This window comes from Phymastichus coffea, unplaced genomic scaffold (genome assembly GCF_024137745.1).
Source record: "Phymastichus coffea isolate CEN01 unplaced genomic scaffold, Cenicafe_Pcof_1.1 PCOF00172, whole genome shotgun sequence".
NCBI classification, from domain to species: Eukaryota; Metazoa; Arthropoda; class Insecta; order Hymenoptera; family Eulophidae; genus Phymastichus; species Phymastichus coffea.
The window spans coordinates 31051-58995 of NW_026706983.1; the positions used below are offsets into that span (position 1 = coordinate 31051).

At 33.2% G+C, this 27945-nt stretch overlaps 5 protein-coding genes and 1 long non-coding RNA gene across 8 annotated transcripts; 3 read left to right on the top strand and 3 right to left on the bottom strand.

Moving 5' to 3' along the window:
- Positions 1–2201: 2201 nt before the first annotated feature.
- LOC131673305 (phosphomevalonate kinase) lies at positions 2202–4284 on the bottom strand. Its single transcript, XM_058951207.1, has 4 exons — positions 3790–4284; positions 2756–2961; positions 2441–2590; positions 2202–2370 (listed from the first exon to the last, which is right to left on the bottom strand). Exons 1-4 carry the CDS (start codon positions 3930–3932, stop codon positions 2249–2251), a joined length of 621 nt encoding a protein of 206 aa, XP_058807190.1. The 5' UTR covers positions 3933–4284; the 3' UTR covers positions 2202–2248.
- An 852-nt stretch (positions 4285–5136) lies between these two features.
- LOC131673306 (uncharacterized) lies at positions 5137–6006 on the bottom strand. Its single transcript, XR_009302697.1, has 3 exons — positions 5901–6006; positions 5742–5826; positions 5137–5158 (listed from the first exon to the last, which is right to left on the bottom strand). It is a non-coding gene; the product is annotated as an uncharacterized LOC131673306 (long non-coding RNA).
- Positions 5901–13835, top strand: LOC131673304 (biorientation of chromosomes in cell division protein 1-like 1). Of its 2 annotated transcripts, none has more exons than XM_058951205.1 (3): positions 5901–6058; positions 6898–11534; positions 11677–13835. In XM_058951205.1, the coding sequence occupies exons 1-3, from the start codon at positions 5927–5929 to the stop codon at positions 11786–11788; spliced, it is 4881 nt and encodes a 1626-aa protein (XP_058807188.1). In that variant the 5' UTR covers positions 5901–5926; the 3' UTR covers positions 11789–13835. The 2 variants fall into 2 exon arrangements, with proteins under 2 accessions (XP_058807188.1, XP_058807189.1); XM_058951206.1 differs by having other exon boundaries at positions 11680–13835.
- Positions 13836–16494: 2659 nt separating this feature from the next.
- LOC131673311 (mitoferrin-1) lies at positions 16495–23174 on the top strand. 2 transcript variants are annotated; one of them, XM_058951215.1, is made up of 6 exons: positions 16495–17045; positions 17124–17275; positions 19089–19371; positions 19581–19805; positions 20190–20400; positions 22227–23174. In XM_058951215.1, exons 2-6 carry the CDS (start codon positions 17159–17161, stop codon positions 22444–22446), a joined length of 1056 nt encoding a protein of 351 aa, XP_058807198.1. In that variant the 5' UTR covers positions 16495–17045; positions 17124–17158; the 3' UTR covers positions 22447–23174. The 2 variants fall into 2 exon arrangements, with proteins under 2 accessions (XP_058807198.1, XP_058807197.1); XM_058951214.1 differs by having other exon boundaries at positions 16498–16984; positions 22227–23173.
- Positions 23175–23370: 196 nt separating this feature from the next.
- Positions 23371–26574, bottom strand: LOC131673310 (zinc finger HIT domain-containing protein 2). The gene is made up of 4 exons (XM_058951212.1): positions 26380–26574; positions 25964–26255; positions 25625–25891; positions 23371–25549 (listed from the first exon to the last, which is right to left on the bottom strand). Exons 1-4 carry the CDS (start codon positions 26424–26426, stop codon positions 25004–25006), a joined length of 1152 nt encoding a protein of 383 aa, XP_058807195.1. The 5' UTR covers positions 26427–26574; the 3' UTR covers positions 23371–25003.
- A 311-nt stretch (positions 26575–26885) lies between these two features.
- On the top strand, positions 26886–27572 carry LOC131673319 (protein ATP6V1FNB-like). Its single transcript, XM_058951222.1, has 2 exons — positions 26886–27268; positions 27341–27572. Exons 1-2 carry the CDS (start codon positions 26886–26888, stop codon positions 27570–27572), a joined length of 615 nt encoding a protein of 204 aa, XP_058807205.1.
- Positions 27573–27945: the final 373 nt, after the last annotated feature.

Sequence of the window (27945 nt, forward strand, 5' to 3'; positions counted from 1 at the left end):
TTTATTTGTAATTTCTCGCATTTATTCGCAGCCACGAAGAATTTTGCTTAATTCCCGATTGACGCGACTTAAGAAATATCCTTGCGCGTACAACGCCGACCGGCCTAAAAAGTGTGATCTCGTATGTGATTGTTATCGCGACGCAGCGCACACTGTAAATCGACACCGGCAACCGTAGAAAACGTGTGCTATGCTTGTGCAAACCAATAAACTTATATTTTCTTCTTATGTTTGTGAATATGCGTGGCGTCGAAAGCTCCAGTGCATTAAAAATATATTTAGTTTCAAAGAATTGCTGTTAATCTTTGGAGATATTTAATTAATTTGATGAATGGTTTAAAATCGTAACACTTTGTTGACGTGTTTTAGATATATATATATATATACACACACACACACACACGCGCGCGCGCGCACACACACACATATATATATGTGTTTTTTATTAAAAAGTTTATTTAGATAAATACTGGAATTTGTAGCATTACGAATGCCTCTTTTTTACACATAGTTATAGCGTTCCGACATTGCACCAAGATAATCACCTTTATAATGTCGATATAATATAGATAAAAAAATGTTTAATCGATATAATGTTGAAAATTAATAATTTGTTCGATTAAAAGTTACAGAAACAATTCAATTGAATTTGTGCAAAAATTATTAAGTGCATTTAAATATTAGCGTTAAAATAACACTGAATCTCAACGAATTTCGCGTAATCGAGTAGCGATCTTATCTCTTCGGTCGATGCTTTTACGCCGAAGTCGAGCTTGCGGCGTTAGATCCTCGGTAGTTTCTTGTATGTATAACACAAACTAATAATAGCAACTAATAATCACGGCAGTATACGCACCGGCGCATTACGCGTAGTCGCGCGCTTGCTTGCGCCTGGCCCCGTAAAAGCTCGACCGGTAGTGATCGCGCCGCAGCCGAAGTTCAACGCCGTGCTTCCTCGAGTTCATCACGCGTCGACATATCTCGTCGGACTTACTTTTGCCGCGTCCGAGATGAAGTGAAAATTATAGAGCACGATTGTGGAGATTGTTTCGGAGGTGATCCGCCGCTTGCGAAATTAATGAGTTGAAAAATGGTACCCGTCGCATCGAGTTTCCAATAGCTTCACCGAGAAAACAAAAGAAACGATCACTCGACTTACACACACTCGTATAAAAAATTTTGACTTCGTATCGAGACTACTAAAGGCTGGTCCTTCGTCGATAATGCAACTTCATCGTTATCGTCACCGTAGCGAAGATTCCATTCTTGATCGATGCCAAAAGCGAAAGGCTTTTTTAATGCTTCGTCTGTTTGGGACATTTGTTTCATACTGTCAGCTTCACTGAAAAAGCTTCCCCATGGACGTGGACGAGATTGTCTTCGCGGAAGATCCAGTCGAAGCGTCGCGTATAGGGACATTGCAGAGCAAGACAGCCTGACTCGCCTCGGCGAAATATCAGTCTCACATGTTGGCAAGCGACAAACGTATCTGACACCTTGAAATTTCACTAGCGGATCGGCCGGTGTCGCCGGCGACCTATTCTAGTCGCTTTCATTGAGATTACCGGTATAATAAAAGAGTTTGCGCATTGTGTGGTCTGACAAGAAGATATACACTCGTTTCGCTCGTTGACGATGGCTTGTGCTTGGGTCTTGCTTTTCATTATTCAATTATTGAAGATACGTTTCCTAAATATGAAAGAGCTTTCACGATGGCATACATTTCAGAGAAATAATTCTATGCCATAAAAATAAGTGTAAGCTAAAAACAACTACTATTTTTCATTGTTTACAACTGCGTCGAACATCGTGCATGCGTAAGTGAGAAACATTATCTAAAGTACCTAAATTTTATTTTTAGATATAGAATAATTTTTTATAAAAAAAACCTTTATAATTTTGATTATAAATTTTACATTTTTAATATCTGGGATTATTATGTGCTATACTGCAATGTATGACGATTATTCGATCATTTCAAAACTACATAAAATATTAATTACATAAACTGAACGAGAAATTAAAATGCATAAGTAGAGAATAAAAATTTTATCAATCTATAAAAAATAAACAAGCAATAATTTCTTATACTATTAGTATTTTTTATCTTAAATTAAAGTATGTATATGAAATGTAATAAGCATAAAAATAAAAGGATAACGATCTTGAATAATTTCTTTATTGTCATAATCTCTAAAAATTTGTAGAAAATATAACAGATTGATATGTTAATTGAATTGGTACGATGTCATTTTAAAAGACTAAGTATATCTTCAAGAATAGATTCTATGCTTTCACCATTATTTTGAACTTCCAAGTCCCAATCACTCACGTCATCTAAATCACACTCGGTTTCTGAGTCATCAACCCCTAAAATTTATATTTCGAAAATTAATTCAAATTGACGGAAATTCATATAACTTTTCCTATTTGTCTTTACCTTTGGTATAAATCCAGCCGCGTCTTTTTTTGACACTTTCGTTACTTGATATCCTTACAGTTTTACATAAATCTCCATAATTTTCTTTAAACCATTTCAAATCTGTTTTTCTTCTAGCATCGCTTATAATCCAAATAGGTTTACTTTTAGCTGATGAAAAAATATTTTGTATTCAACCTACATATTTTGTTGTAGAATAAATTTATTTAAAAGCAAAGCAGTATAATTTTTGTAAAGCTTAACGTTATCTAATTATCTTTGAGATTTCTATAATATATATCGGTGTTAAAGTCAGAATAAAATTAGAAAAATTACCATTGTACATTTCAATAGCTGCTCTGCAAAAATATCCATAATCTTTGTTTCTTATATCTTCGCCCCATTTTATCATCTCTAATCTGTAAAATTCTTTGTATTCTCCATCTCCAAATAATTCGGCGGCATCAAGATTTCTAGTTTTCGCCCAGTGTGTTTTAATTGGACCAGATAATTTTATTATAACACTTTTTTCATTACCTAATCTAAATAAAAAATATTAATTAAAAATCTTAGCCGTAAATAATTATCAAATTATTTATTTTTGTAATTCGTAAGATTATTACAATTAATTTTAAAAATAATGGATTTTTAATCTAATTCAGATTGTAACATCGATTTGATACAGATTGAATAAAAAGTTATAACAAAAAATTAATAAAAATTTTAGAAAACTTCAAAATAGATCGGCACCTCTAATGTGCTTTTCCTTTCTCCCTACCCCCTCTCTCACTCTCTCTCTCTCTCACTCTCTCTATCTCTCTCTCTCTCTCTCTCACACTCTGATTTACATTTGTGTTGTAACGATGTTAATTGTTGAGCTAAAACTTATTTTATCTCTAATTATTCTATCAAATTTTAAGCGAACATCTTTTATAATCAGCAAATAAGAAAACCTAATTATCTTTCAATCAAAAGTAAAAGTAATTATTTGATAACGTTATCTTTAAACAAAAGTAAAAAGATTGTACAACAATGGTATTTTTTTTAAATTAATACAAAAAATAATAAAAATTTACAAAACTTAAAAATAGATCGTCAATACCTCCGATATTACTCGCTCTATTATTTATTGTATCAATGAATATTTAATTAAAACTAATTTTATCTATTTTATAAAATATTAAGATAACATTATTTTCAAATAGTAAGTGAAAAAATCCAACATCTTTCAACGAAAGCGCAGATTATTCTTTACAATAACGGTATCTTAAACTATATACTTAAATATTTCGTATTAAACTGAAATTTCAAATGCATGCGATATCAATGAAAAAGTCTGGTCCAGGCAAAGGAAAAAGATCATTCCATACCTTTTAAATAATTCATCAGTAACAAAATCTTTTCCAGATTTTCGTTTCCCACTAAATATTAATATTCTTTCAAGTATTTTTGTTGAATGTTTAAGATGTTTTGTTTCAACTCGCAAGTCTGCTGTCACATTCCTATTCGCCATCTTGGACTTTACTATACTTTACTCATATGAAAACTGAGTTGACTTTACGCCTCGCATTTAAATATCATCGTACAGTTTCTGTATTTTTTGTAGCAATGAATATATTTTTGTATGATCTATTCTGTATTCACACTCAAGTTAATGTAATTCAATGGACATTTTTGCAAAACAAATATTTTTTTGTTGTGTAAAATAATTACTGTTGATTCAAATTCATTCAACATTTCGCTGTTTTTTATTGAAAAACTTGTGTGTAGAATTAAATATTAGAATTTAAGTGGATCTGTTCAATTCAGACACATACAAGTCAGTTTTTGTTTTTATTATAATAAAATCCCGTCATTACAATAAATCTATTTCTTAGCTTCCCTAGCAGCCTTTCGTTCTGCTGCCTTCTTCAGTTGTGCCTTGGGTTTAAGATTATGTTTCTTGGCGAATCTCTGATTACGTAAGAATTTCAGATCCATCTGCAACAAAAAAAAACCACTTATTATATATAGTTCATTGTAAAAATCAAATTTTTATTCTATTAAAACTATAACGGAGTATTTAAAAACTGAAAAATATATATATTGCTAATTAAATATTACGTTGTATGTAGATTCAAACATTATACTTTGCAATTCTTATTGATAAATCAAAACATTATTTTTTCATTATTCATAATTTTATTTTATATTTTAACCAAAATATTATCATAGATATTTTTTATTAAAATATATCTGCCAGAAATCATTACTGTAAGCTTCAAAATTATAGTTGCCAAAATAACTATTTTAATACTTAAACCAACAAAAAATTGTAATAAATTTAAAAAATATTACACTGTTGCACAATTTAAAAATAAAACAATAAGTGCATATGGCAATATTGATACATTCAGTAAATCAGTTTTTTATAAGTATATTTGAAAAAATGTTATATTTTATTTACTGATATTATAAAAAAATATATACGTTGGACTACTTACACCCAAGGTAGACTCATGTCTACTTCGTTTTGGTTTTTGGATGCCATTACGGTGAGCTTTCCTGCCTGAAAAACATTAAAATTGTATAACTAATCATGATACACTATTGTGTGAACATAAACAATGTTTATAAATCGAAGAAATATGACTTTCTATTCTAAATTATTGTTTTTATAAACACTTAAAAACAGAACTTACTCTGGTTGTGATTTGTGTGGTTCTTAGACTTGGCCATATTTTATAATATTTCAGCTTTCTAAAAAAATATGAAATCAATTAATTAATTATAAATTAATATTATTATCTACTTGATATATTATTATTAACAATAACACATTTCGAGGTTAGACTGAAGCATAACCAAAATAGCAATACTAAAAGTAATTATTTTTACAAAACGTTCCGCGAAAAATTGAATAATAACAAATTCTTTGTGGAAAATCAACTGAATCTAAAGGATAAATAGTAGAATGAACAAGGATTTTATGGATTAAAATATAAAAAACTCTTGATTTACCAGACTGATACAATATTCGTATGGAAAAGAAAAGCTGGAAAAGAAATTTACTAGATGTCAGCGACAGTGAAAAAGTCACTATAAAATTCCTAAACTCTGTCGATAATAAACCTATACTGATGTACCGAATGAGTTCATCAATCATCACAACAAACGACCCAGTCGCACAGCAGTTTCTGTTTCTCCTGCTTGGCTCGGGTACTTTCGTTGGTGTACTAACAATAAGAAGACAGGTTGTGGCTTTCGCTTTATTAATTCTGCTTGTGTACGTGTATTTTAGTAGATGATCAACATAAAATCGCAAATAAGTCCACTCCCTTACCGTTCTCTGTCGCCACGGAGAGTATTTGACCTTGACATATCCAAGTTTATGCTTTTTCTTTCTTTAATATGATTTTTACAATACCCTCGTATCAAATTAACAAACATGGCATTTTAATAATATTTTACGAGTAACTACAAGATAAAAAGAATTGTTTACCTGTGGAAGATTGCTGCTATTGTAAGATGGATCTAGGTTTGGGTAATACCTTGCTTCCTGGGGATCCTCGGCTTATCGACCACATCGTTGCCGAGGTCAAATCGCAGGGTATTTTTGATCAGTTTAGAAAAGAGTGTATTGCCGACGTAGATACCAAGGTGAGTAAAAATAAAAAATGTTTATATTTAAAAAACTACAATAATATAAAAAGAATAGCAGCCGACAGTACAAATCATTTTACAGTAATTAATTTTCTACATTAAAAAATTATAATTTATTTTATTTTTGGGTTAGGTTAAATAATTTAATTATAGAATTCGGTGAATCATTTAAGTTCCATAAAAAATCCACAAATTTACATTACAATAATAATAATACATTATCTTAAAGTGGCTCAGTTGATGTTGATTTTGAATCTATCTTTTTTTTCTTGTTACCTTATCTATTCTTAGATTGTCTACTGTTATGTAGCTGTATTCATCTTGATTCTCCTGCAACAAATGACAACCAGATTATCATAATTGAATAAGGTTACAATGAACACGTATATGTAAGAGTAATATATTTTAATGTAGGTTAATGTTGCATACAACATTGAAATAATTATAGAAAATCTAATTGAAATAAATTTTTTTATTGTTAGTTTGGTTAGAATTTATTTTTAACTATCAATTTTTATTTTATTGAAGTTGCCCTCTATTGAAAAATGATGAGATCCAAATTTTTTTTCTGACTAATAAATTCAGTTCAATTCAGTATATATTATATAAAAATGTACAGATATATCAATTATTGAATTCAAGTACTTTTTAATTACTAATTCATTATCAATAGGTAATATTTATTTGTCGTTCAATTATTGTTATTTTATGGAATTATTATGAAAAATATTTTACAAAACAACAAGAATACTAACTTAATCATTCAAATATTTACAAGTCATTTGATACCCTTCACGTATTTATTATTATCTAATCATATCATTCTATTTTTCCAGCCTGCTTATCAAAACTTGAATTCAAGAGTAGAAAGCTCCGTCAACTCCTTTTTGAACAAACAAGTATGGAAAGCTGATCTCAACAAGAATCAACTTCGAGAAACATTAAGAAAGCACATTCATGATGCTCCTTACTTAGAAGTTGGAGTAGATAGGATAGTCGATCAAGTGGTTAATCCTAAAGTATATTCAGTATTTATGCCTAAAATTGAGGATGTTGTGTATAAATACTTAGGAATCGAAAGACCAAAGCCTCAAAGGAATGGTGCTTGTGATTTGAAAGATCTGCTTCCTACAGATTTAGATCCTGTATCGCCTGAATCTGACAGAGGTAGTATAAAAGATGAAAGTATGGATATTGTTGAAGAAGATGAAAAGAAAGTTATCAATGGGAATGAGGAGAAACCTAGTGTTAGTAATATTGAGAGCAAACCATTAGAAGTGAGTGCTAGTCCAGTCAAAAAAGAAAACATTAACATTGAGAACGAAAAAGGAACTTTAGCTATGGATATTTCACCAGTAAAAGCAGTTTTGAACGCTTCATTCAAATTAGATGAAGGAATTAAAACTGAAGAGGAGGAAGAAGAAAGTCCTGATTTTGAGCCTATTGATACAAATTTAAATGAGTCTAACATGTCAAATGATTCTCACCTATCTGGTATTTCTGAACTTACAAGTCACAGATCTGGGAGTCCAGACTTTGCAATTGATTTTGCTCGTGATAATTTTGATTATAGCAATCAAGATTCCCAGCTTAGCAAAGTATCATCAAACTCTCGATTATCCATTGTCACTGATATTGGTTCTTCTAATCATGGCTCAACTCCCAAATTAGATGTTAAAGAAGACTTTAAAAGTAGTAAAGACAATTTCAAAGCTGTCAAAGAATTTGAGAGCAATAAGGATAATAAATTTAATTTTGATGTAGCAAAAATTAAAGATAATAGTAAGACAAGTACTTCTTCCAAAGAAAGTTCGCGAGATGCTTCTGATTATAAAGATGTCAAGTTAAAAGATGAATCTAAAAGTAAAAGTTCTAAAGAGAAGCATGAATCTAGGAATAGCAAAGGTAAAGATCGAGATTCTAAAAAAAGGCACAGTAGAAAAAGGAGGTATAGAAGTAGAAGTAAAGATAAAACTGAATCTGATTCTCAAGAAAGTAAAGATTTCTATCAGAAGCCTAAGGAAATCAAAATTAAAGAAATTGACAAGAAAGATGATACTTTAGATGAAACAAGTGATTTAAAAGATCGGTATAAAGAAAAAATTAGAGAATTACGAGAAAAAATAGAGTTAACTGAAAAAGGAAAATTAGGGAAAGTCAATCCAGATTTGGCTAAAGATAAAAGAGATTCAGTCTCATTAAAAGACAAGGAAGATCCTAAAAAAAGTAGTCACAAATCTTCTTCTACAAGAAATTCCAGTCATAGCAAATCTTCCAGAAATTCAGAAATTAAAGAATCTCGAGATAAAAATAGCAGCAGGCATGAGGAACGTCATCGCAACAATGGAAAAGGTGAGTCGAAATCAAGTAGTAAAAGTAGAAGAGATTCCAAGTCTGGTAGCAGAAGTAGCGACAGGTCCAAAGATAAGAAACGCAGGGATGAAAAGAAGCCCAAATCAACTGATGATCATTCAAGCCTGAGGAAAAATCTCAATGATCGTCGTTCTTCAGATAGGGATGGTTCTGATGGTTCTAGCAGCAAATACTCACAGAAGACTTCCTTCAATGCCAATACTTCATCTAATAAATTCGGTCCTACATCAGAATTAACAAAAGATAACAAGGAGCAATATTCCAGTGGTGAAGTAGACAATGTTCAGGAGACATTGAGAGGTAATGATGGGTTACCTAAAAAAGTAGATCCAGGTTCTTTAGAGATATCTTTGCCACTGAAAAAAAGACGATTACTCAGTGAGGATTCACAAGATGAAAATCCAAGTAAGAAAAAGCGATCAAATGGAAAAAGAGCATTGAAGAGGAAGCTTGAACATCTCGATAGTTTTAAAAGTGACAGTGATGTTGCTAGTGTACCGGATGAAGAAAGGGTGCAAATTGTAGAATATGCAGATGAAGAATACGATCAACCCTATCCTGACAGAGAACTTATTTTATCATTGGAAGAAACAAAAAAGATCATTCTTGATGCAGAACCAGTAACATCATCGAAACCAAGCTTGTCAAAGATGGAGCAATCTATCCTAAGTGAAATGATGGCAGACAACAACATGACTGACGCCATTGTTAAACCGAAAAAGGTAATTCTTGATGGAAAACTAATACCACCATCTAAATTAAAATTATCAGAAATGGAGCAGTCTATACGTCAATCTTTGAGTGAAATGATGGCAGAGCACAAATTGAGTGACACCGATAATGAACCCAAAAAGATCAATCCTGACGTAGAATCAGTAACATCACTAGAGCCAAACATGTCAGAAATGGATCAATCTATACATTCATCCTTAAGTAAAATGATGACAGACCACAAAACAAGTGAGTCTGATGTTGAACCTGTTAAAGTAAGCACAGTTATGGACTCCAGTAGCTTATTGGAGGCTCTAACTGATGATTCCAGTACAGATAAAAAAACTCTTGCTCCTACTAACACAGAAGATGTGATTTCAGACAGTAAGGCAACGGAAGTTGAAAAATTTGAAGAAATAGCCAAGGGGAATAGTGAAGAGTCTAAAGAAATATTAAATCAGAGTTATAAAAATGATATGAAAATAAAAACTGATGATAGAAAGGTGAATAAGGAGATTTCTGAAAACATTCAACAGCAAGAGATGGACAAAGTAGAGGATAAAGCATCAGAAGTTCAAAGAAATACTGAAAAAGAAGTGCTTATCCCAAAATTTAAAATATTTAGTGAAATTGAGAAGGAAGAAAGTAATGAAGTATCAAAGGTTCAAAAAAGTAAAGCAAAAGTTATATCACAAATTGAAATATCTTGTAAAATTGAAAAGGAACAGAATACTGAAATGCTTAAAATTAAAGAAAATATAGAAAGTCTTTCAAAAGTTGAAAAATCTAACGAAATAGAGATAAAAGTAGGTACTGAATTATCTAAGATTAAAGAGGATAGAGAAAATATTCCAATAATTGAAAAATCTAACAAAATTGAAATGAAAGCAGGTACTGAATTAGCCAAGATGCAACAAAATACAGAAAATATTGTACCACAAATAGAAAAATCTGATGTTATTGATAAGAATAAAAAAATTGACAATTCTAGTATCACAAATAAAGTAATGATTGAATCAGATTCAAAAAGTAAAAATGAAATCGCACAAGATGAAGAAAATCAAGCTGATTCAGATGAGTTTAATGAAGATGATACCTTGGTAATCGATGAGGATGCTGAGGAGAAAGAAAAAGAGAAAGTTAAACCATCCGAGGTTTTTGAAACGTCTAGGGAATCTGAAAAAATTGAAGAAAAGAGAAGAAAGAAAAGTAATGATGAGAGTCAGTCAAATGACATAGAAATATTAGAAGTATTTTATAAAAATCATACTTCCGACGTGCAAAATAATACCGAAGATAAATTAAATAACAAGCCCGCTAAACAGATCAACAATGAAGACGTAGAAAAGTCAACTGCATTAGAAAGCAATGATAATTTTTCTATAAAACCAGTTGAATTTGACGATGAACCAAAGGATGAAATAAAAAATCAGTTGATAAACGAATTAGCTAAACTCGATGAAAACGACAGCGACGAGGATAAGCATGAAATTAAAGAATTGACTTCCAACGAAAGCGTCAATAAAGATGACGTATCAATCGAGGTAATCAAATTGGATGACTCGCCAGATAAATCAGATAATACTATGAAATTAGATAGCGACGATGATGGTGACGTTAACATCGACGAAATTAAAGATGATGACGAGGACTCAAAAGCCGCTGAAGACAAAATAGAAGAATTCGATCCTCTCTCTGAAGTTTCATTGGACGTAGAAAAAGTAACCGTCAATGAAGGTCAAGATTCTTTAGGCGTGGATAAATCAGAAGTGTATACTGATCCATTAGCTACTGATTCTTCTAATCAAGAACAACCTATGGAAGAAGCTCACTGCAGTACAGATAATCGATGGGAATATTCTGTTGAAGAAGATTGCCACTACTTTGACAACGACAACCAGAAGTATTTGTCTTTCAGAAAGTACCTTGATCAACTGGAAGCTAATTTAATCAAAGATACTGAAAAAGAAGTTGAAACTCCTATAAGAGAATCATCTCCAGTAGTCAAGCCTGTAGAACCATTAACCACCGATTCAGTGCCACTTAAACGCAAACACTCGCTAAGTCCAATAGCCGATATCATCAAAGACAATAATAACGGTGGATTAATAACGACGAAGGAACAAATTGTCACGGAAGTGTCTCAGGAGGTGTCCGCTGAAGAATCTATGGTAGTTCTTAAGAAACGAAAGGTTGGTAGGATGAAGAAATCCAATAGCAGCAGCAGCGTTACTTCATCGAGTTCTCAATCAGAACAACCGCAAGTTAGAGAACAGCAGTCGCAAGTTGCGCATGTTAACGGCGAGAACTTGATGCCACTTAGCCCTGAGAGTGATATCTCTGTCTGCGGTGATAAGAATCTTACAGGCCATGCAAGGGAGGAGAGAAGGTAAAAACATTTCAAGTTTTGAATGTATTACGTTAAACAATGATAATTATATTTCACTTTTTGTCTACTTTTTAAATTATTTATTTAAAAACTAATTGATCAAAAAAGCATGTTTACTAAACGATGCATAATTATTTCACAGCAGTAGAGGTCAACGTAGCAGTCAGCGTTACTCGAGTGACGATCTTTATAAGCCACGACCATTGTTTACGTCGTCATCACGTCGCACTACAAGACGCTATCATCAAGCATAGCTGTTGGCCGCGAGCCACTCGCGGCGTCCAGATTTCCATTTAAAGGAAGCCCTCGTTGTATTACGTGATTGCTTCCTTGAGCATCCTGGTGCCAAGTGAATTTTGTGCGATTGGCTCGTGCCCTTTCTTTCTCTCTCTCTCTTTCTTTCTCTCCCCCTATCTGTGCATATGTGTACGCTTTTAGAACGTTCGTTTTTCTATATATGACGAAATATTGTTGACACTGTAATTTTTATATTAATTGAAAGTTTTAAGATTACTATGAGAATTAGAATATCCTTTTTTTCGATTTATAAGATTCGAATATTTTTTTGGAGAATACAAACTAAACTTTTTCTTTTATTGTTAGTGTACAAGATTGATGATTAAATCATAAGATATTCTATATAGATCTATTATTGCAATACTATCTGAGATGTAATCTCTGTGTTCATGGAATTATCTTGCGGGGAAGGAGAATAATTAAATGTTTGTGTACTCTGCTGTACATAAAGAAAATTTTACAGTGAATGAGTAGGAGTATCAAAGTTTATTTTGTAGTGTTTCATAAAAGAAAATTAGCAAGTAATTTATGAATCTTTGGTTTACTGTAATTGGAATTGTAAATAAACATATTTTTTTAAATTAATCATTAGGTACAATAAAAATTCAAGTCGTAATACTTCTTGATAAAATTATTTTATATAGAGAAAAAAGGATTTTTAATATTATCAACGTAGGTGTATATAAAAGTAAAATTTAATCGATCAATACATCACTGCAAAAAAAGTTGTATTTTTATCATCAAATATTAAGATATTTAGCTAACAAGATATTTGTTACACATTTATAGAATGGTCATTTTTGTACTGCAGTTCTAAAAAAATAAATTGATGAGTGTTATTATTTCCAATAACAGTAACTAAAACAATGTGATCATACGAATTCAATAAAAAATTCAAATCTTTTCTAAATGTATTCTCTTGAAGATTTTCTCACATTTTCATAAACTTATATATTTGAATGCAGCAGAAATTACAAAATATATATTTTGTATACTTGAAAAGGATAAAAATGAATTTATAAATGGCCATTACAGATATACACTTCTCAAAGCTTCAATATGCATATGCATATTTTACGCAAGTAGTACCTGTTCGATAAGTAAATAATTAAAAAATTTATTTAATCAACAAAAATGTCATCAATAGTAATGATAGCTGTTCAAATTTTCTTATTCACACAATGATTAAAATTGATACTCAACGTATTTGTAGAAAAAATAATAACTTATTAAATATATCTGAAAAACAGCATCGATCTATTTATTTTTTATCGTTCTAAAGGTAAAATAATAAAAATGAAACAGTGCACACGTATAATGACCCAGTCACGCAAAGAGTCACTTAACCTTGGCACTTACATTTTCGATTGCACGCGTCGATACGCAAATCCGAATCTATATAAGACCCCGGTCCCATAGGTACGTACGGTTGCGGACGGATACGGACGCGAATCGCAACTCTAGTAACATCACTAAAAATATCAGAAGATTATTAAATAAAAGATTATTTAGTACCAACACTACCGGTAGTGAGCAAAAGTGACTGTTGTTTAAAACTGTAGCGCCGAACATTTAATGAACGCCTATCTAACCTTTACATTATTGCAGTCTATAAGATGGCAAATGATAGAGAATTGATAGACTTTCAACTACAATTAGTGGAATCAGGCCTTAATTTTATGAAAGTACTTGAATATATGAGAAGAAGAAGAAAATATATATAAATGATATGTATTAATCATCCCAAAAACTTTTTTTACATTAGCATACTCATCAATAAGCAATATTCATGAAAATTTGAAAAGTAAATTGTAGACCTAACATTTGAACATTAAATGTGGTACGTTCGGCGCTACAGTTTTAAACAACAGTCACTTTTACTCACTACCGGTAGTGTTGGTACTAAATAATCGAACTAGATATTTTTAGTGATGTTACTACAGTTGTGATTCGCGTCCGTATCCGTCCGCATCCGTACGTACCTATGGGACCACCAATGTGAAAACAGCCCGACACAAATAACATTTTATAAACAAAAATGATCACATCTCACGTATGTATAATTGTACTTCTCGAAAAAATAATTATTTGTTATTGTACCATTATATTTCTCATAAAAAATAAAAAATATCGTTATCGATAATTCACCTCCTATTTATTCACATAAAAGACATAATTAAGCAAAAATAAATTCACAGAAAAATTGTACCTTCTGTAGTCTAAATTGTACCATCAGTACAGTCCTATAAATTTGTTTCTAAAAGAAATAATAGGACAATTACAAAGCTCTACGCCTGCGCAAAGTGCATTTCCGGATGACATCCTTGTAAGTTGTAACAATTAGTGGTAATTTGTAATTATCCTATTATTTCTTTTAGAAACAAATTTATAGAATTGTACTGATGGTACAATTTAGACTACAGAAGGTACAATTTTTCTGTGAATTTATTTTTGCTTAATTATGTCTTTTATGTGAATAAATAGGAGGTGAATTATCGATAACGATATTTTTTGTTTTTTCTCAGAAATATAATGGTACAATAACAAATAATTATTTTTTCGAGAAGTACAATTAGACATACGTGAGATGTGATCATTTTTTTTTTATAAAATGTTATTTGTGTCGGGCTGTCTTCGCATCGGTTATGGGACCGGGATCTTAATGATACTACAGTTGCGATTCGCGTCCGTATCCGTCCGCATCGATACGTACCTATGGGACCGGGGCCTAATGCGGTGAGCGTTGTAAGTCACTGCATTGATTCGTTGTATAGTCGTTGGTTAGCGTGAACGTTTATGTAGGCACCGGAAAGAAGTTTGGTAATGGTATTTTTAATTTGCCTTAGCCATTTTTTTCGGAATGCATTTTTAATGCAAATATACTTTTTTTTTAATATTCTTTTAAACTTCTCGTGTCTCAATTCTATTATACTTATTTTAATATGCACTTAATAATATACTAGTCAACCATTTCAACTAGCATTTGTTTATTTTTGCTGTGCATCCAAATAATTGTGTTTTGGATTAACTGTGTCATCTTGTAAAATTATAAAGCTTGATTGTTTTAAAGTATCCATTTTTCAAAGCGAAATGTGATTACTTTTTCTTTTAAAACAATAACTATACATTACTTTGAAAAACGAACATGACACAATACAATTAAAAAAAAATTTAATGTCGGTCGACCACCATAAAAATGAAAAAAGTAGAAATAAAATATGAATTTTACGAAACCAACCGTTGACAGAGAGGAAATTGCTTACTTTAAGAATTATTTATGATTGTACTCCTATCTGAAGCGAATGCCTTAATGTGCTGTTCAAACTTTTCAAATCGTAATTTGACCTGCGGTTTTCCGCAAATACTGGTAAACTACGATTTTTTGGAGACAATATTTAAAATCTTTTGTTTTTGTGAAAAAAACGGTGGGGGTGGATAGGGTGAAGAATGCCAATCGTCGGTGTCAGCGGTTAAAATTATACTCTCGCACGGGAATTATTTCAAGTAGCAAAATCGCTTTTTATTATCAACAGCCACATAACCACTGACAGATCACGCCATATATACTTGCGGTTTTACTAAGATCTCGCCGTCGAGATTTTTGTTCAAATTTTAAAACAGAACTTTGTGAATCGTCAAAAATTTAACTGTACCGGAAACGACTTAATGATCATCTGCGATGACAGAATTCTGTGTTTTTCCATGTGTAAATAAATGCATATTTTACGTGACCACTTGTTTATTTACATTGTACACACGATTGATAACAAAAAGTTTCTCGGACTTGATATTTATTGCGAGTTGCATTAGTAGCTAATTGAAATAGCGTGATCACTATATATAGTTTCCGCGAATTATTTTTCCGAGGCAAACTATATATTCGTCGCTCGCTCGAGCGCCGAGGTAATAAAAGTCACGATGACAGCTTTGCAGCATAATACAACGTAGTATATACGCGATTTTATATGTCATCACGCAATGATAGTTTAGATGGCGAAGATAAGAATTTGTTGAAACTCACTTTTAGATATAAGTATATTCTCTCAGGTTAAGCAAACTTTTAAAAAAAGACTATTCTCGCTTATCGGTTCGATAATCTAGTCAAACATACCGGCACTGACGTGAAATCAAACATATTATGAAAATGCTATTCATATGACAGACATTTGATGTTTAACAAACGAAGAATAGAATAAGAAGTAGAAATTTGTACACGTGTAACTAACATTACATTCATTTGAAATCTAAAACTTGCAATGTCAGCGTGAGTCTATATTTTTTGTTTTCAGAAATCGGTTGTATGCTTTCTTCTATTCTTCGCGCTGTTGATTGATTGGATCACTACACTTCATTCAATTATCGTATAAGAAAAAATACGCGTTCGTGCGATAAGTATATATATGAGCATTTATATGTATAAATGCTCTTATCCGTAAACTTCGTGAAAATAGGACGTGTCGAATCTATAGGAAAAAGAGAGGTCGAAAGTTCAGTCTGCGATTATGAGGTTTTATTTATTATTTATGTTTGATCTATATATATTATAAAATCTAAAACAATAATTGGATCTCCGTTACTCCAAAATAAAAATTGTTCAGTCACTAAACAAAAATTCACAAAGTATTATTATTACTTAAAAACCGATAGATCAATTCTAATCATAATTTCGCTGCCAAAAAAGCTTTAGAAAAAGCTGACAATCTATCACGTCGCACTGCAATCGATCGCCATTTACAAAAACATTCCGTATTACATATGTATGTACGATATAATGAAATAAGTCACCGTGTATAGCCGTCGATTATCAAATACATCGTCACGCACTCACAGTGCTCAGCACACGCACAAGTATACACACATGCGTGGCAGCCGTAAATTATTCGCGAATCAGCAGCAGCGCATCAAGCTCAAGCAAGACCATGTGGTCGGATTTACGATAGCGCCTGCGCAGCATTAAACCGATTCTAACCTCATCCGGCAGTTGCGTGTTGGAAGCGAGAGCAGAACTACGCAAGGAGCCAGTAACTAATCTCTGTCAGTACGGGATCGCAGTCTGCGCAGTGTGCACGTTCGCGCGTAGAGTGCTGCACCGGGCGAGAAGAGAAAGTGTGCATCGCACGCGGTCATTTTCGTTTATTTTCGTTTCTTTATAGGTAATATAGTTTTACTTTTCCACACACACATACATACACATCGTTAATATCCTTACACGAGGTACACCATACACGCTAACGTGTTTAATATTTTTGAGTGAGAAGCAGAGATTTATAACAGTGAACGAATGGTTTGCAGGTGTTTTTGCGAATGGGAATAGTAGCCTCGACAACATGAACGCCGATGACTACGAAACTTTGCCGACCCAGTCAATGGGGGTGCACATGATGGCAGGTGCTTGCGCTGGAATTATGGAACACTGTGTTATGTACTCCGTTGACAGTGTTAAGGTAAAAGAAAAAGAAGATGGAAAAGAATCTACGAACTTTGCCAAGTTTCGTTCATTGCTTTAGAGAATGTATTGAGATTATAGAATGATTGCTGATGTGAACCGTTACACATTTGTGTTTCACACCGAGATTTACAACTTGCATACAAATTAATCGTAAAATGTATAGAATTGGATTTTCACTTCATAACCAACCAACAATACGTATTCTATGTACTGAACGTTTGTTGAAGAATTCTTCATTATTGAGAAAAGTTTGAGATTTTCAAAGGAATTATAGACTTCTGCAAATTACTCGAGTTAATTGTAATCTCTGCGATTAGGAGAAATATCATTGAAAATCTAGTTTTGAGCATGAAACAGATTTTCCTCGTTGCCTTCCCCGAACCCAGTGACGTAATTTGCAAGTATTTGTCGAATGTGCAGACATTCAAATACGATTTATTTAAAATAATTTCATGTACTTCGATTTAAAACAACAAAAATAAAAAAACTTTTTTTCTCAAACTTTTCGGAAAGTATACGTTGCAATATTACTTTAAGTCGAAGGGGGAGACCGGAGGGCGATTGCCAAACGGCTTGCAATTTTTAGGTTAAGTTTGCGAAATCTTAGCATCTGTGCTCTCTGCTCAACATGACAGATAATTAGGTCAGAAGGCAATTCTATTTGCGTTTATCATAAAAAACATGTTCACTTGTCCCTACGCTCTTGTTAATTGAATTTCACGGAAATTACCTTGTTGTCATGACCTGAAATACAGCTCTCTCATCAAGCTCATTTTAATCTATGATTATGAATTATGCAAGCATGATTGTGGATTATGCATGTGAAAGTACCATTTTTCTTTACTGCAATTTAAAAGTTGTTCATTATTATGGAGCATCATAAAATCCTACTTTTGATGATTAGTACTTTACTCTGGGGAAGTTTTGAATCTCAGCTAATATCTGTACATGTTATTTTAGAAACAGGTCACAGTTAAGAGCTCTTGCATTGGCAATTTGATAAAAAGCTTCAAATTATCAAATTCAGCTATTTTGAAAATCTTTCCTGTTGTTCACATATATACAGCAACAATTTATACACTTGTCTGTATGGGTCGTTGAAGCATATGTTCCTGCAAAAGGTTATTACATAACACCTTGGCATTAATGTAGCAGGTTCTATTTTTGAGCTTCTGCCAACCGTAATTTGCACTGATAATATCTTAAAAACTGCATTGAGTTATATGCTTAATTTTTGAAATTTTTTCAAAGGAATATTTGAATTATATTCCATGTAAAGATTGAATTTTAAAATCATTCTTTTTAATTTTTGCTTAATCAAAAATTGTTGGTATTTTCAATTTAATAACAAATTGTTAAAATCTATTTTTAAAAAATCAATCATACAGTCATAATTTATGCACTGTCCTGCAAAAAATATATCTGTACTGAAAAATTTGATAGCCTAATTTACAACAAAAATAATTACTGTCAGAAGTAGTGTAATATTCCAATTAACATCATAGAATGAATGAAATAAGGAATAACAAATACTTTCATCAATTATCTTTCTTAATGATACCATTGATAAGTTTACAAATGCAGGATTAATATCATAATAATATTTAGGCTTACATAATGTCTAAAAGAATGATATTCAATCTCATAACAAAGGTTATTGAATAGTGCAAGATTCTGCATTTTGTAATGACTAGTCACTGCTATTCCTCTATTTCAGTAATACTTCATATATGAAGCTTTCAACTGCTAATGAAAATAAGTGATTTTGATATTTTTTTATAATACTAACCAATATTGCAATTTTTCAGACAAGAAGACAAATTCTAACACCAGGTCCAGGTGGAGGTGTAGGTATAATCACAGAGATAAGCAACATGATGAGGCAAGAAGGCATATTTAGACCTTTTCGAGGTATAAGTGCAATGGTAGCTGGAGCTGGACCAGCACATGCACTATATTTTTCCTGTTACGAATATCTCAAGGATAAAATGATGAGTACAAAGTCGTATTCTCCTAACAACCACCTGATCTATGCATATGCTGGTGTTGTATCGACGGTACTTCATGATGGTGTTATGAATCCAGCTGAAGGTACTTTCATTTATTTATTTCTTGTAGTTCCAGTGATAAGTGGAGTTCTCACATGAACTCCACTTGTGTTATCGATTACTCATACTATAAACTTTTGCGTAGTATTGTTTATTGATATCCTACTTCTGTTATTTTTATCTGATAATTGATTTTTGTCTCATTTTTTTTTGTTTTATCTGGTACGTGAATATCGTTTTTTTGTATTTCAGTGGTAAAGCAACGTATGCAAATGCCGAATTCACCATACCGATCAGTAATGGATTGCCTGCGACATGTGTACGCGACCGAGGGCATCCGTGCGTTTTATCGTAGCTATCGAACGACGTTACTGATGAACGTACCGTTCCAGAGTATTCATTTTGTTTCTTACGAGTTTGCTCAGTCAATCACAAATCCACAGCGTACTTACAATCCAATGGCACACGTTGTTTCTGGTTAGTATATTATTTTTTACTTCGTGTTTTCACAAATTGGAAAGATGACTTCTTTTTTTTCAAGCAATTGGTAGCATTCATTTATTAAGACATCTACGTTATTTAACTTTTGATAGATAAAAAAAACTCTGCTCCTTTCATTAAAAAATTATTCATTGGAAAAAAAGTTGCATAATTCATATTCAAAGTAACACATTTTGTATTGCGAAAAATGTTATCCAATAAATATAAATTTATATCTCATACATTTGCGAGCCGATAGCTTAAGATAAAATAACTCTTAATTTCAATTATTTCAATTATACAAATAATTTCGTATTTAAAAATAACTATTTCAAGTAATTTTCACGTTAAAACGATTTTATTACAAAATTTCTATTACAGGTGCGATGGCAGGTGCAGTGGCAGCAACAGTATCGATGCCGTTGGACGTATGCAAAACATTGCTAAATACTCAAGCCGGCGAGATACGTGCAAGTGGCATGCGAGATGCTCTCGGTCTTGTCTACAGGTACTGGGGTGTGTCTGGCTTCTTCCGTGGCCTCAGTGCTAGAATCGTCTATCAAATGCCCGCTACCGCCATTTGTTGGTCGACGTAAGTATTTTCCCTCAGCTTCTGTTCATTGTCTCATTGTCAGATGTGTTTTTTTTTCGACAACTGATTCTTGATATAACATTTCATTAAGCGTAAATTAATTTGTCGATAATCTTGACCTATATGCTAAAGGTTATAGGGAATCAAGACTAATGCCTACCGGTGAATAGTGTACCTCTGTAACGTTCCACATGAACGTAACTTTTGAAGCAATAATAACAATAATAACTTTATCGATTTAAAAGTATAGATTCCGCGAAGAGCCATTTTGTAACTACCGATAAACAACAAACAAACGACCGCTCTTTATATAGCCAGTTGTTCCCTGATCGATCATGTATATTAGTTTTAATTCGAATTTTAACTGAGAATATTATGATTTGGTCAGTTCGCTAGCTGGGTATTTCTTGGCTATTTCGATTGATTTGTAACCGTTAGGTTTCGGATTTTTTTTTAATTTAGCACAATTGTTGTACATATAAAAGTGAGATTTTTCCCAAATTTTGAAGACGATACATTAATTATATCAAAAGTTATTAACAATTAAAGACAAATGAAAAAAATTTTTCAAACGGCTATATTTTAAAAACTAATAAAGATATCGAAGTCGGATTTTTTTGAAAATACTTATAATGCCTTAAAATTTCGAAATAACTACAACAATAAATAATAAAAATTTTTTTTCTTGCTTCTGCGTGTTCTTAAGGATTTTTGCTATCGAAAACAATCATAAAATTCAAGGGCGCGACATATCGGAAAGCGTAGCCTTAATCAAAAGAAGACGCCTGAGCGTAAGAACACGAAGACGTTCCGCTGCCGTTGCGACGTACACCGAGGCATCTTCTTTTGATTAAGGCTACGCTTTCCGATATGTCGGGCCCTTGAATTTTATGATTGTTTTCGATAGCAAAAATCCTTAGGAACACGCAGGAGCAAGAATTTTTCAAAAAAAAAATACTTTTTGAGATATTAGCAATTGTTTAAACAAAAAATTAATAACTTTCAAAAAAAATTTTTATTGTTTATTGTTGTAATTATTTCGAAATTTTAAGGTATTATAAGTATTTTCAAAAAAATCCGACTTCGATATCTTTATTAGTTTTTAAAATATAGCCGTTTGAAAATGTATCATTTGTCTTTAATTGTTAATAACTTTTGATATAATTAATGTATCGTCTTCAAAATTTGGGAAAAATCTCACTTTTATGCGTACAACAATTGTGCCAAATTAAAAAAAAATCCGCAACCTAAGGGTTACAAGTCAATCGAAATAGCCAAGAATTACCCAGCTACGCATTTAATCTTATCGTTAGTTGTATTCTAAATACGTCTTATCTTCTGAAGGATATATCACGTCAAAATTTTGTTATAGACAGAATATTAACTATAGGTACTTTTCATGGGTAAATTCATGTGTATTTCAAATGCTGAAACTATTAGATTTTCAGTATATATTCTTTCGTATATTTATCACGACTGTACCGAGTTTGCTTGTAAGATTAATCAAAAGTATTAATAGCAGTACGGATATTTATGAGTTATTACACTTTTTTACAATACGATTGATAAAATTGTTTAACAATTTATTATGTATATTGTGTGAAGCAAAAACGTATCTCCGAGATTTTAATTACGTCCAGTTTGATAATTTTAAATTTATTACTCAATTGTTAAAAAGTAGAAAAATATTTATTTGGAAATGTTGTAAAGCGTTAAAAACACGTTATCGCAAACGCGCAGATAATAAATAGATAGGCACGCTGAGGCATAAATAAATATTTTTTTCATTGTGAGCCTGGAGTGATAACGAAAAACTTGATTTGCAGATACGAATTCTTTAAATACCTACTGCACAAAGATCCAAATTTGGGTTTGGAACCCGTGGACGATTTGCCAATCATGCAACAACAGCTATCATCACGGAGCACAACGAGCATTAATGCGAGCACAATACCAAGTCCAAGTGGAGGTAGCTCGAATAGCTTTCAAGGAGCGGGACTCTATTTCAACAAAAAACCAGTGATTTTCGAAATAACGAGAGGCTAAAAACAGAAAGTCGTTTGTACATATATGCACTTTACTATCCACATGTAATTCGAAAGAGAAAACACATTGGTTATAATATTTCGCTTCTGGCTCGATACTCCGTGAAGAGGTCAATTTTTTGTACGCGAAATTTTAGAGATATCTGTTTGGAAAAAGCCTCGTGAAGAGACAGAACAAGATAAAAGAAAAAAATAACAAAAATTCATTTTGTCAGGTATAATGTAAATTACTTTAGAAACGTTCGTCTCTATTTAATAGAATGAGAACAAAACGTTGTTGTACAGTTTAACGAGAATAACAATAATTAGGTTGTACAGAGGCTGCTAAAAAGACGATCCGATCGATTATTACTGCGTATTGATTTTTTTGTGTGTTTGTCGCGAACGATTTTATATCGATATGCGTGTGTACACACACACACACACACATACACAAGCGCGCGCGTATTTATTAAGGCCGAATGCAGAGCAAGGTAGGCAAACAAAATTATTCGTTTCGTATTATCTCGTTTCAAGTAAGACAGCAAGTGTTTTGTTAATTATTTTTTTTAATTGGTTGTCTACTCGAATTTGAAAAAAGCGTAAATAGTAGTAAAAGAGAGAATCTTCACATACTTACTTTCTATGCTGACCATACTATATATATATATATTTGAAATTCAAAATGACAGCATTGAATATAAAAAAAGAAAAATGTCGAAGCCAATGATCTACGGGTGACTTACGACAGAGAGAGGGGGGGGGGGGAGCTAGACAAACAAACAAACAAAAAGCTGTTGAGCTAATGCAGGAATTTTTTAATGTAAATCCAAAGTTGAAGCTTTAACATTGACGGTAAAGACGCATGCCAGAACGTCATTATTTACTCGATTAAAAAATGACATATTATAATAAGATATTTGTTACAATGAGGAATATGTTATTGCTACGTTGATCTTTTTTTTTATTGTAAATTATATTGAAAAAATTCTTTCAGCTTTATGTAGATTCGATTGTCATTTTTTTTTAAATTACTTATTAACAACTTTCATCGTTAAACTCTTATTTATTTATGCTTCTAAATTAATCGTCAATTCTAGATATTCAAAATCAATTAAACTTGACTGTAGTGAAGTTTTTGAACTTACTTAAAACAATATGATTATTGAATACGAATACATTCTTTTTAACATACATCGACCTATCAGCGTTATACACTTGTCATAAAAATTCCACAGTATTGCTTCCTATGGCTGTGATTTCGGAGTCAAACACGCATATGATGTTGACTTTAAGAGGGAGTAATATCATGTGAAAACTCTTTCGTTCACGCCATAAAATGTAAAAAAATCATTTTAGAACCTCCATTTTCACTTATTTTTGTTAAAAAGATACGTAACGAAAATGCTGGCCATTCCCTTCGTTCGTTGACTAAGTCGACGTATATTCATTTTACAACCTATTGCATGTGCATATTAAATATCTTTCCACATGTCGCCGAAAAGCAATGATATATAATGTATATTATATATATCGTGCGTCTTTTTCGTTTCGATTATTTTATTTATTAAAAAAATTGTTTGAAAAATGCTCAATGTGTTCAATAGCTATGACACTGTTTCACCCGTTTCTTTACAAAATATGAAGATACTATACGAGTATTAAATAAACATTACATGATATAAGAGACAATTTGATTTATTTGTGTGTTCACTTTTCAAAACCAATGCATAAATCATAGCTTCTTTTTTCTATAAATTTTATACATAATGATGAAATACACAAAACGAAATATACAAAAACGTGACGATTCATAACATGAGTGTATATAATTTTTCTTTATATTACAAAGTTAAAAAAATTTTTTTGTTGATTTGTGCAACGTCGATGCATTTACACAACTTGGACAAATTTTACGTCGAAAGCCCAGTTGCTAGCGAATCAAAACAGAAAATAGAGAAAAAATCGAAGATGAAGCTATTAAGGTTCTGGTATACGTATGCATGTACATATATATAATGCCCGTATTCACATGAGAAAAAATACTATTGTCTTAAAATACGATAATGTATGAAAGTCACTTCGAACAGAAAAGTAACGTAGCGCAACGTATAAAATGTAAGAATAATGTAAATAAAGTAATCGTACGAAGTACAAGAAATTATAATTGCTATGCTTTTTGAATAATTATTTACTCCTAATCATCTTTTATTTTATTTAACAGCTACATGATGAAATTGATCGAACCAGTTTTGTCATCATTTTCATATAAAAGTTATATTTTTTCAACACATCGTGCTTGGGCAATCGAACTTATGCACGCTCAAGAAATCGAGTATGCTTAAAATCTCTTTCCGCACACGTAGTATCGAAAAATAAAGTCAGATACATGTGCAAGGAAGTGATTTCACTCTCGTACGACCTCTTCACCCTCGCTTTGCTTGTGCGCAAACGTTCACACGAGACGAAAATTACTTTCTCACACAAGAATCATAACGTACTATAAATTAGTTTATTATATATGTATATATATCAAAAAATTGTTACTTAAAAATATAATACATGCTATATACAATTTACTATATACTTTCTCCTTCTGTAATATCATACATTCCGTTATGTGACTTCAACCAAGTGATGTAAAACTCAATTTTTTTAAGAAATAAAGTAAAAGTTTTTTTAGAAATGTTAGTTGATCCTAAATCAATATTAGATTGAAATTTACTCTTGAATTCATTATTAGCGGAAGTGGCCCTGTCGAGTGAAATTTCCTTTCTGGCTTCCTCTATTAACTTATAAGAGTCTGACAATGCAGCAAGTACATAAAACAATTTATTTTCTTTGTTTGGTCCTTTTAAAATTGCGTCACCAGCCTCTTTGGTACCCAAAATTGTATCTGAATCTCTAACTAGAGCATTGCATTGGTTTATGGCAAACATAACACTTTCGATAGTCGAATAAATATCTTTAAAAATTCTATTGATTCGTATTGTATCACAAATATGCAGGAATACATATGTTGCATCTAACGGAGTGGAATGATGCTCCCCATTGAAATGCATTACTGTGTAGGCGTAACAATAAATTGTATTAATAATACTATACCTTAAAAATGGAGAAACTTTCTGAAATTTAAGTATTGAAATATTGATTGAACGTTGCTATGCTTAAGCAAGTTCATAAAAAGCTCAAGAACTTACAGATAGACCTTCCAAAGCAGGAGTATCTAAAATTTTAGGGCAGTTATCCCGAAATGTCTGATCTTGCTTGTTTTCAGTCAAATCTTGAACAAGCTTTTCATTGGTAGTATACCTCCACCAAGGATTCCACTGTGGTAATAACTTTGAAGCTTCTCCGCTACTAATCAGTGCTTCAAACTCTTGCCTCTCAGATGTTGTTAGAGCCGACCATAATTCATCTGCATTATCCAAGTTTATGTTCTTCAAACGTTTTTCCAAAGAAGGCAGCTGCAATGAGATCAGTCCTTATTAGATTCACTACCTCATTCATGACATAGTAAACAATATCTATCAACGTACGTTCTCATCATCGGAATCAAGATCTGCTTCGTAATCGTAATCTTCATTCGCATCCTGCAGTATTTCAGTCAGAATATCATCCTCTACATCGTTATTGTAAACCCTTTGCAGCATCTCCAAAGTCTTCTGTTTTACATCAGGATCGCCTTGTTGCATGAGCAGCTCGTTCTCGACGCATTGTTTGTAAAAAGCCTCGGAGCATTCGAGGTGAGTTGACGACTTGTAACATTCGACCGAGCAGTAAGCGATATTGCACCTTGGGCACACGTAACGACGTTCGTTCCGGTTGCATCTGTAATCACAAAACATACGTATTCCACATGTGATACACCAACAAACATTGTTCTAGAAATTATTTCGCGACGTGTAGGTTAGGTTTGTGTCATGCTAGCGCTAAGCGTCGACAGGATATTTACAATTTACAAAGCTGATTGCCACTCGAGGACGCGGTCGTCAAATCCATGATGTGTCAACTTGCACTAAACTGCATATATGAATAAATTGATAGATTTGTTGCAGATAAAGGGTCAATACGCTGCAGTGCACAAATCTACATCCCGTGTGCAACTAATGACGAACCGCCATATAGCAGAGCGGAGACCCCCCGCACTTTTACTCGATCGATTCAACTCGATATGGCGCGCGTGACGACAAAAGGGACTCTTCTAAGCCACATTTTATTGCTCTCTATGTAACTTCGAAATAACTTTTTTATGGGTGAGACACTCGAGCGGAGTGTCAGTAAGGCTTTTCATTAATGATTTCTGTAGAAATTCAACAATTTAGCATCGCGAAACTGAGTACAAAAGAAAAATGTTCACGCGTTCGATGTTTGCGGAAAAGCAAAAAACAGGGGAGCATCGGGCGAACACATTTATCAGTAGCGTTAGCCTGTAAAATCAAATTCCGTCGTGCAACAATAATGTCACAATCCCTAAGAGTCTGCGACACGCGCTGTCAGAATTTCCACAAGGAGTGCGCGAGAAAGGAGGAGAGGCTGAAGACGCAGTGGTTCCTGAAAAACAGGCAGCGTTTGCTGGATAATCTGGGCGGCGCGAAGGCCGCGGAAAAGTTGCAAGCGCTGCGCAAGAGCAAGCGGAAAGGCGTCGACGAGCCCAAAGCTCCGAAGAGAAGCACAGCACGCGACGCCGCGGATTCGCTGGAGAAGGCGCTGGTTTTGCCGGCGTGGAGGCCGTTGGACAAGGATGTGGGCCTCATGAAGCCCATCAAGCCCGACGTGACGAACGCTCTCTACGCGCCCAAAATCGCAAGCTTCATAACCAAGCACAACTACCTCGCGGAACGGTACGGATAGCGAGCTCGACGCGCAGTTGAGTGAGTTGCAGAAAACACCCAATGACCCTTGGCAACGCGCAGATACAAGGAGAGACCGGACGACAGGTTTTACTATCCCTACTGTTCGAGCTGGGTGGTGGGCTGGCGGCTGGCGGATTACCCGGCGCCCACGGTCTCGGTCTACGGTGTCAAATCCGTCATCCAGTCATCGTTCTATCGGCGTAACGCGTCGAGCCTGCAGCGTGACCCCGACTGGTATCGCCAGTGCCAAGCTAGCGATCCGAAAAACTTCAACGAGATCTTGACTTATTGAGCTCGCGGCCATATTCGTGCCGTGGCTCGTGGAACTTTGTTGGCCCGGTCCTGCGCTGTTATAAGTCCAAATTAACCGGAGAACCACATATAACCGCATGGCCCTCGCACGTTTCACGCAACGATCGAATAAAATTGTCTCGTCTATAACCAACGAAAGCAGCTATTACCATGTGTACTGTGCTTCTTTTGCATAGCTTTATCAGCGGCAGTCGAATAATTGGCTTCTGCGGACGATTTTAAAATTTATACCTAGAGACGAGCGCTTTTTTACGATTTCCGTACGTTACTCGTTGACAACGCGCCAGTCCCATCAGTCGCGTGATCGCAAGCGCCACGACCGATCAGCGAACGACAGTTGAAAATACGGAGAG

Bases quoted from the DNA above. Each gene is read 5' to 3' on its own strand.
- LOC131673304 (XM_058951205.1), top strand. From the start codon at position 5,927: ATGGATCTAGGTTTGGGTAATACCTTGCTTCCTGGGGATCCTCGGCTT. The intron at 6,059-6,897 runs GTGAGTAAAAAT...CTATTTTTCCAG, and splicing joins TTGCCGACGTAGATACCAAG to CCTGCTTATCAAAACTTGAA. The intron at 11,535-11,676 runs GTAAAAACATTT...ATTATTTCACAG, and splicing joins CATGCAAGGGAGGAGAGAAG to CAGTAGAGGTCAACGTAGCA.
- LOC131673310 (XM_058951212.1), bottom strand. From the start codon at position 26,426: ATGGATTTGACGACCGCGTCCTCGAGTGGCAATCAGCTTTGTAAATT. The intron at 25,892-25,963 runs GTACGTTGATAG...ATCTCATTGCAG, and splicing joins TTGATTCCGATGATGAGAAC to CTGCCTTCTTTGGAAAAACG. The intron at 25,550-25,624 runs GTAAGTTCTTGA...CTTAAATTTCAG, and splicing joins CTGCTTTGGAAGGTCTATCT to AAAGTTTCTCCATTTTTAAG.
- LOC131673311 (XM_058951215.1), top strand. From the start codon at position 17,159: ATGAACGCCGATGACTACGAAACTTTGCCGACCCAGTCAATGGGGGTG. The intron at 17,276-19,088 runs GTAAAAGAAAAA...GCAATTTTTCAG, and splicing joins ACTCCGTTGACAGTGTTAAG to ACAAGAAGACAAATTCTAAC. The intron at 19,372-19,580 runs GTACTTTCATTT...TTTGTATTTCAG, and splicing joins TGTTATGAATCCAGCTGAAG to TGGTAAAGCAACGTATGCAA.
- LOC131673305 (XM_058951207.1), bottom strand. From the start codon at position 3,932: ATGGCGAATAGGAATGTGACAGCAGACTTGCGAGTTGAAACAAAACAT. The intron at 2,962-3,789 runs GTATGGAATGAT...TTTTTTATTTAG, and splicing joins ACTGATGAATTATTTAAAAG to ATTAGGTAATGAAAAAAGTG. The intron at 2,591-2,755 runs GTAATTTTTCTA...TTTTTTCATCAG, and splicing joins AGCTATTGAAATGTACAATG to CTAAAAGTAAACCTATTTGG.
- LOC131673319 (XM_058951222.1), top strand. From the start codon at position 26,886: ATGTCACAATCCCTAAGAGTCTGCGACACGCGCTGTCAGAATTTCCAC. The intron at 27,269-27,340 runs GTACGGATAGCG...GGCAACGCGCAG, and splicing joins CACAACTACCTCGCGGAACG to ATACAAGGAGAGACCGGACG.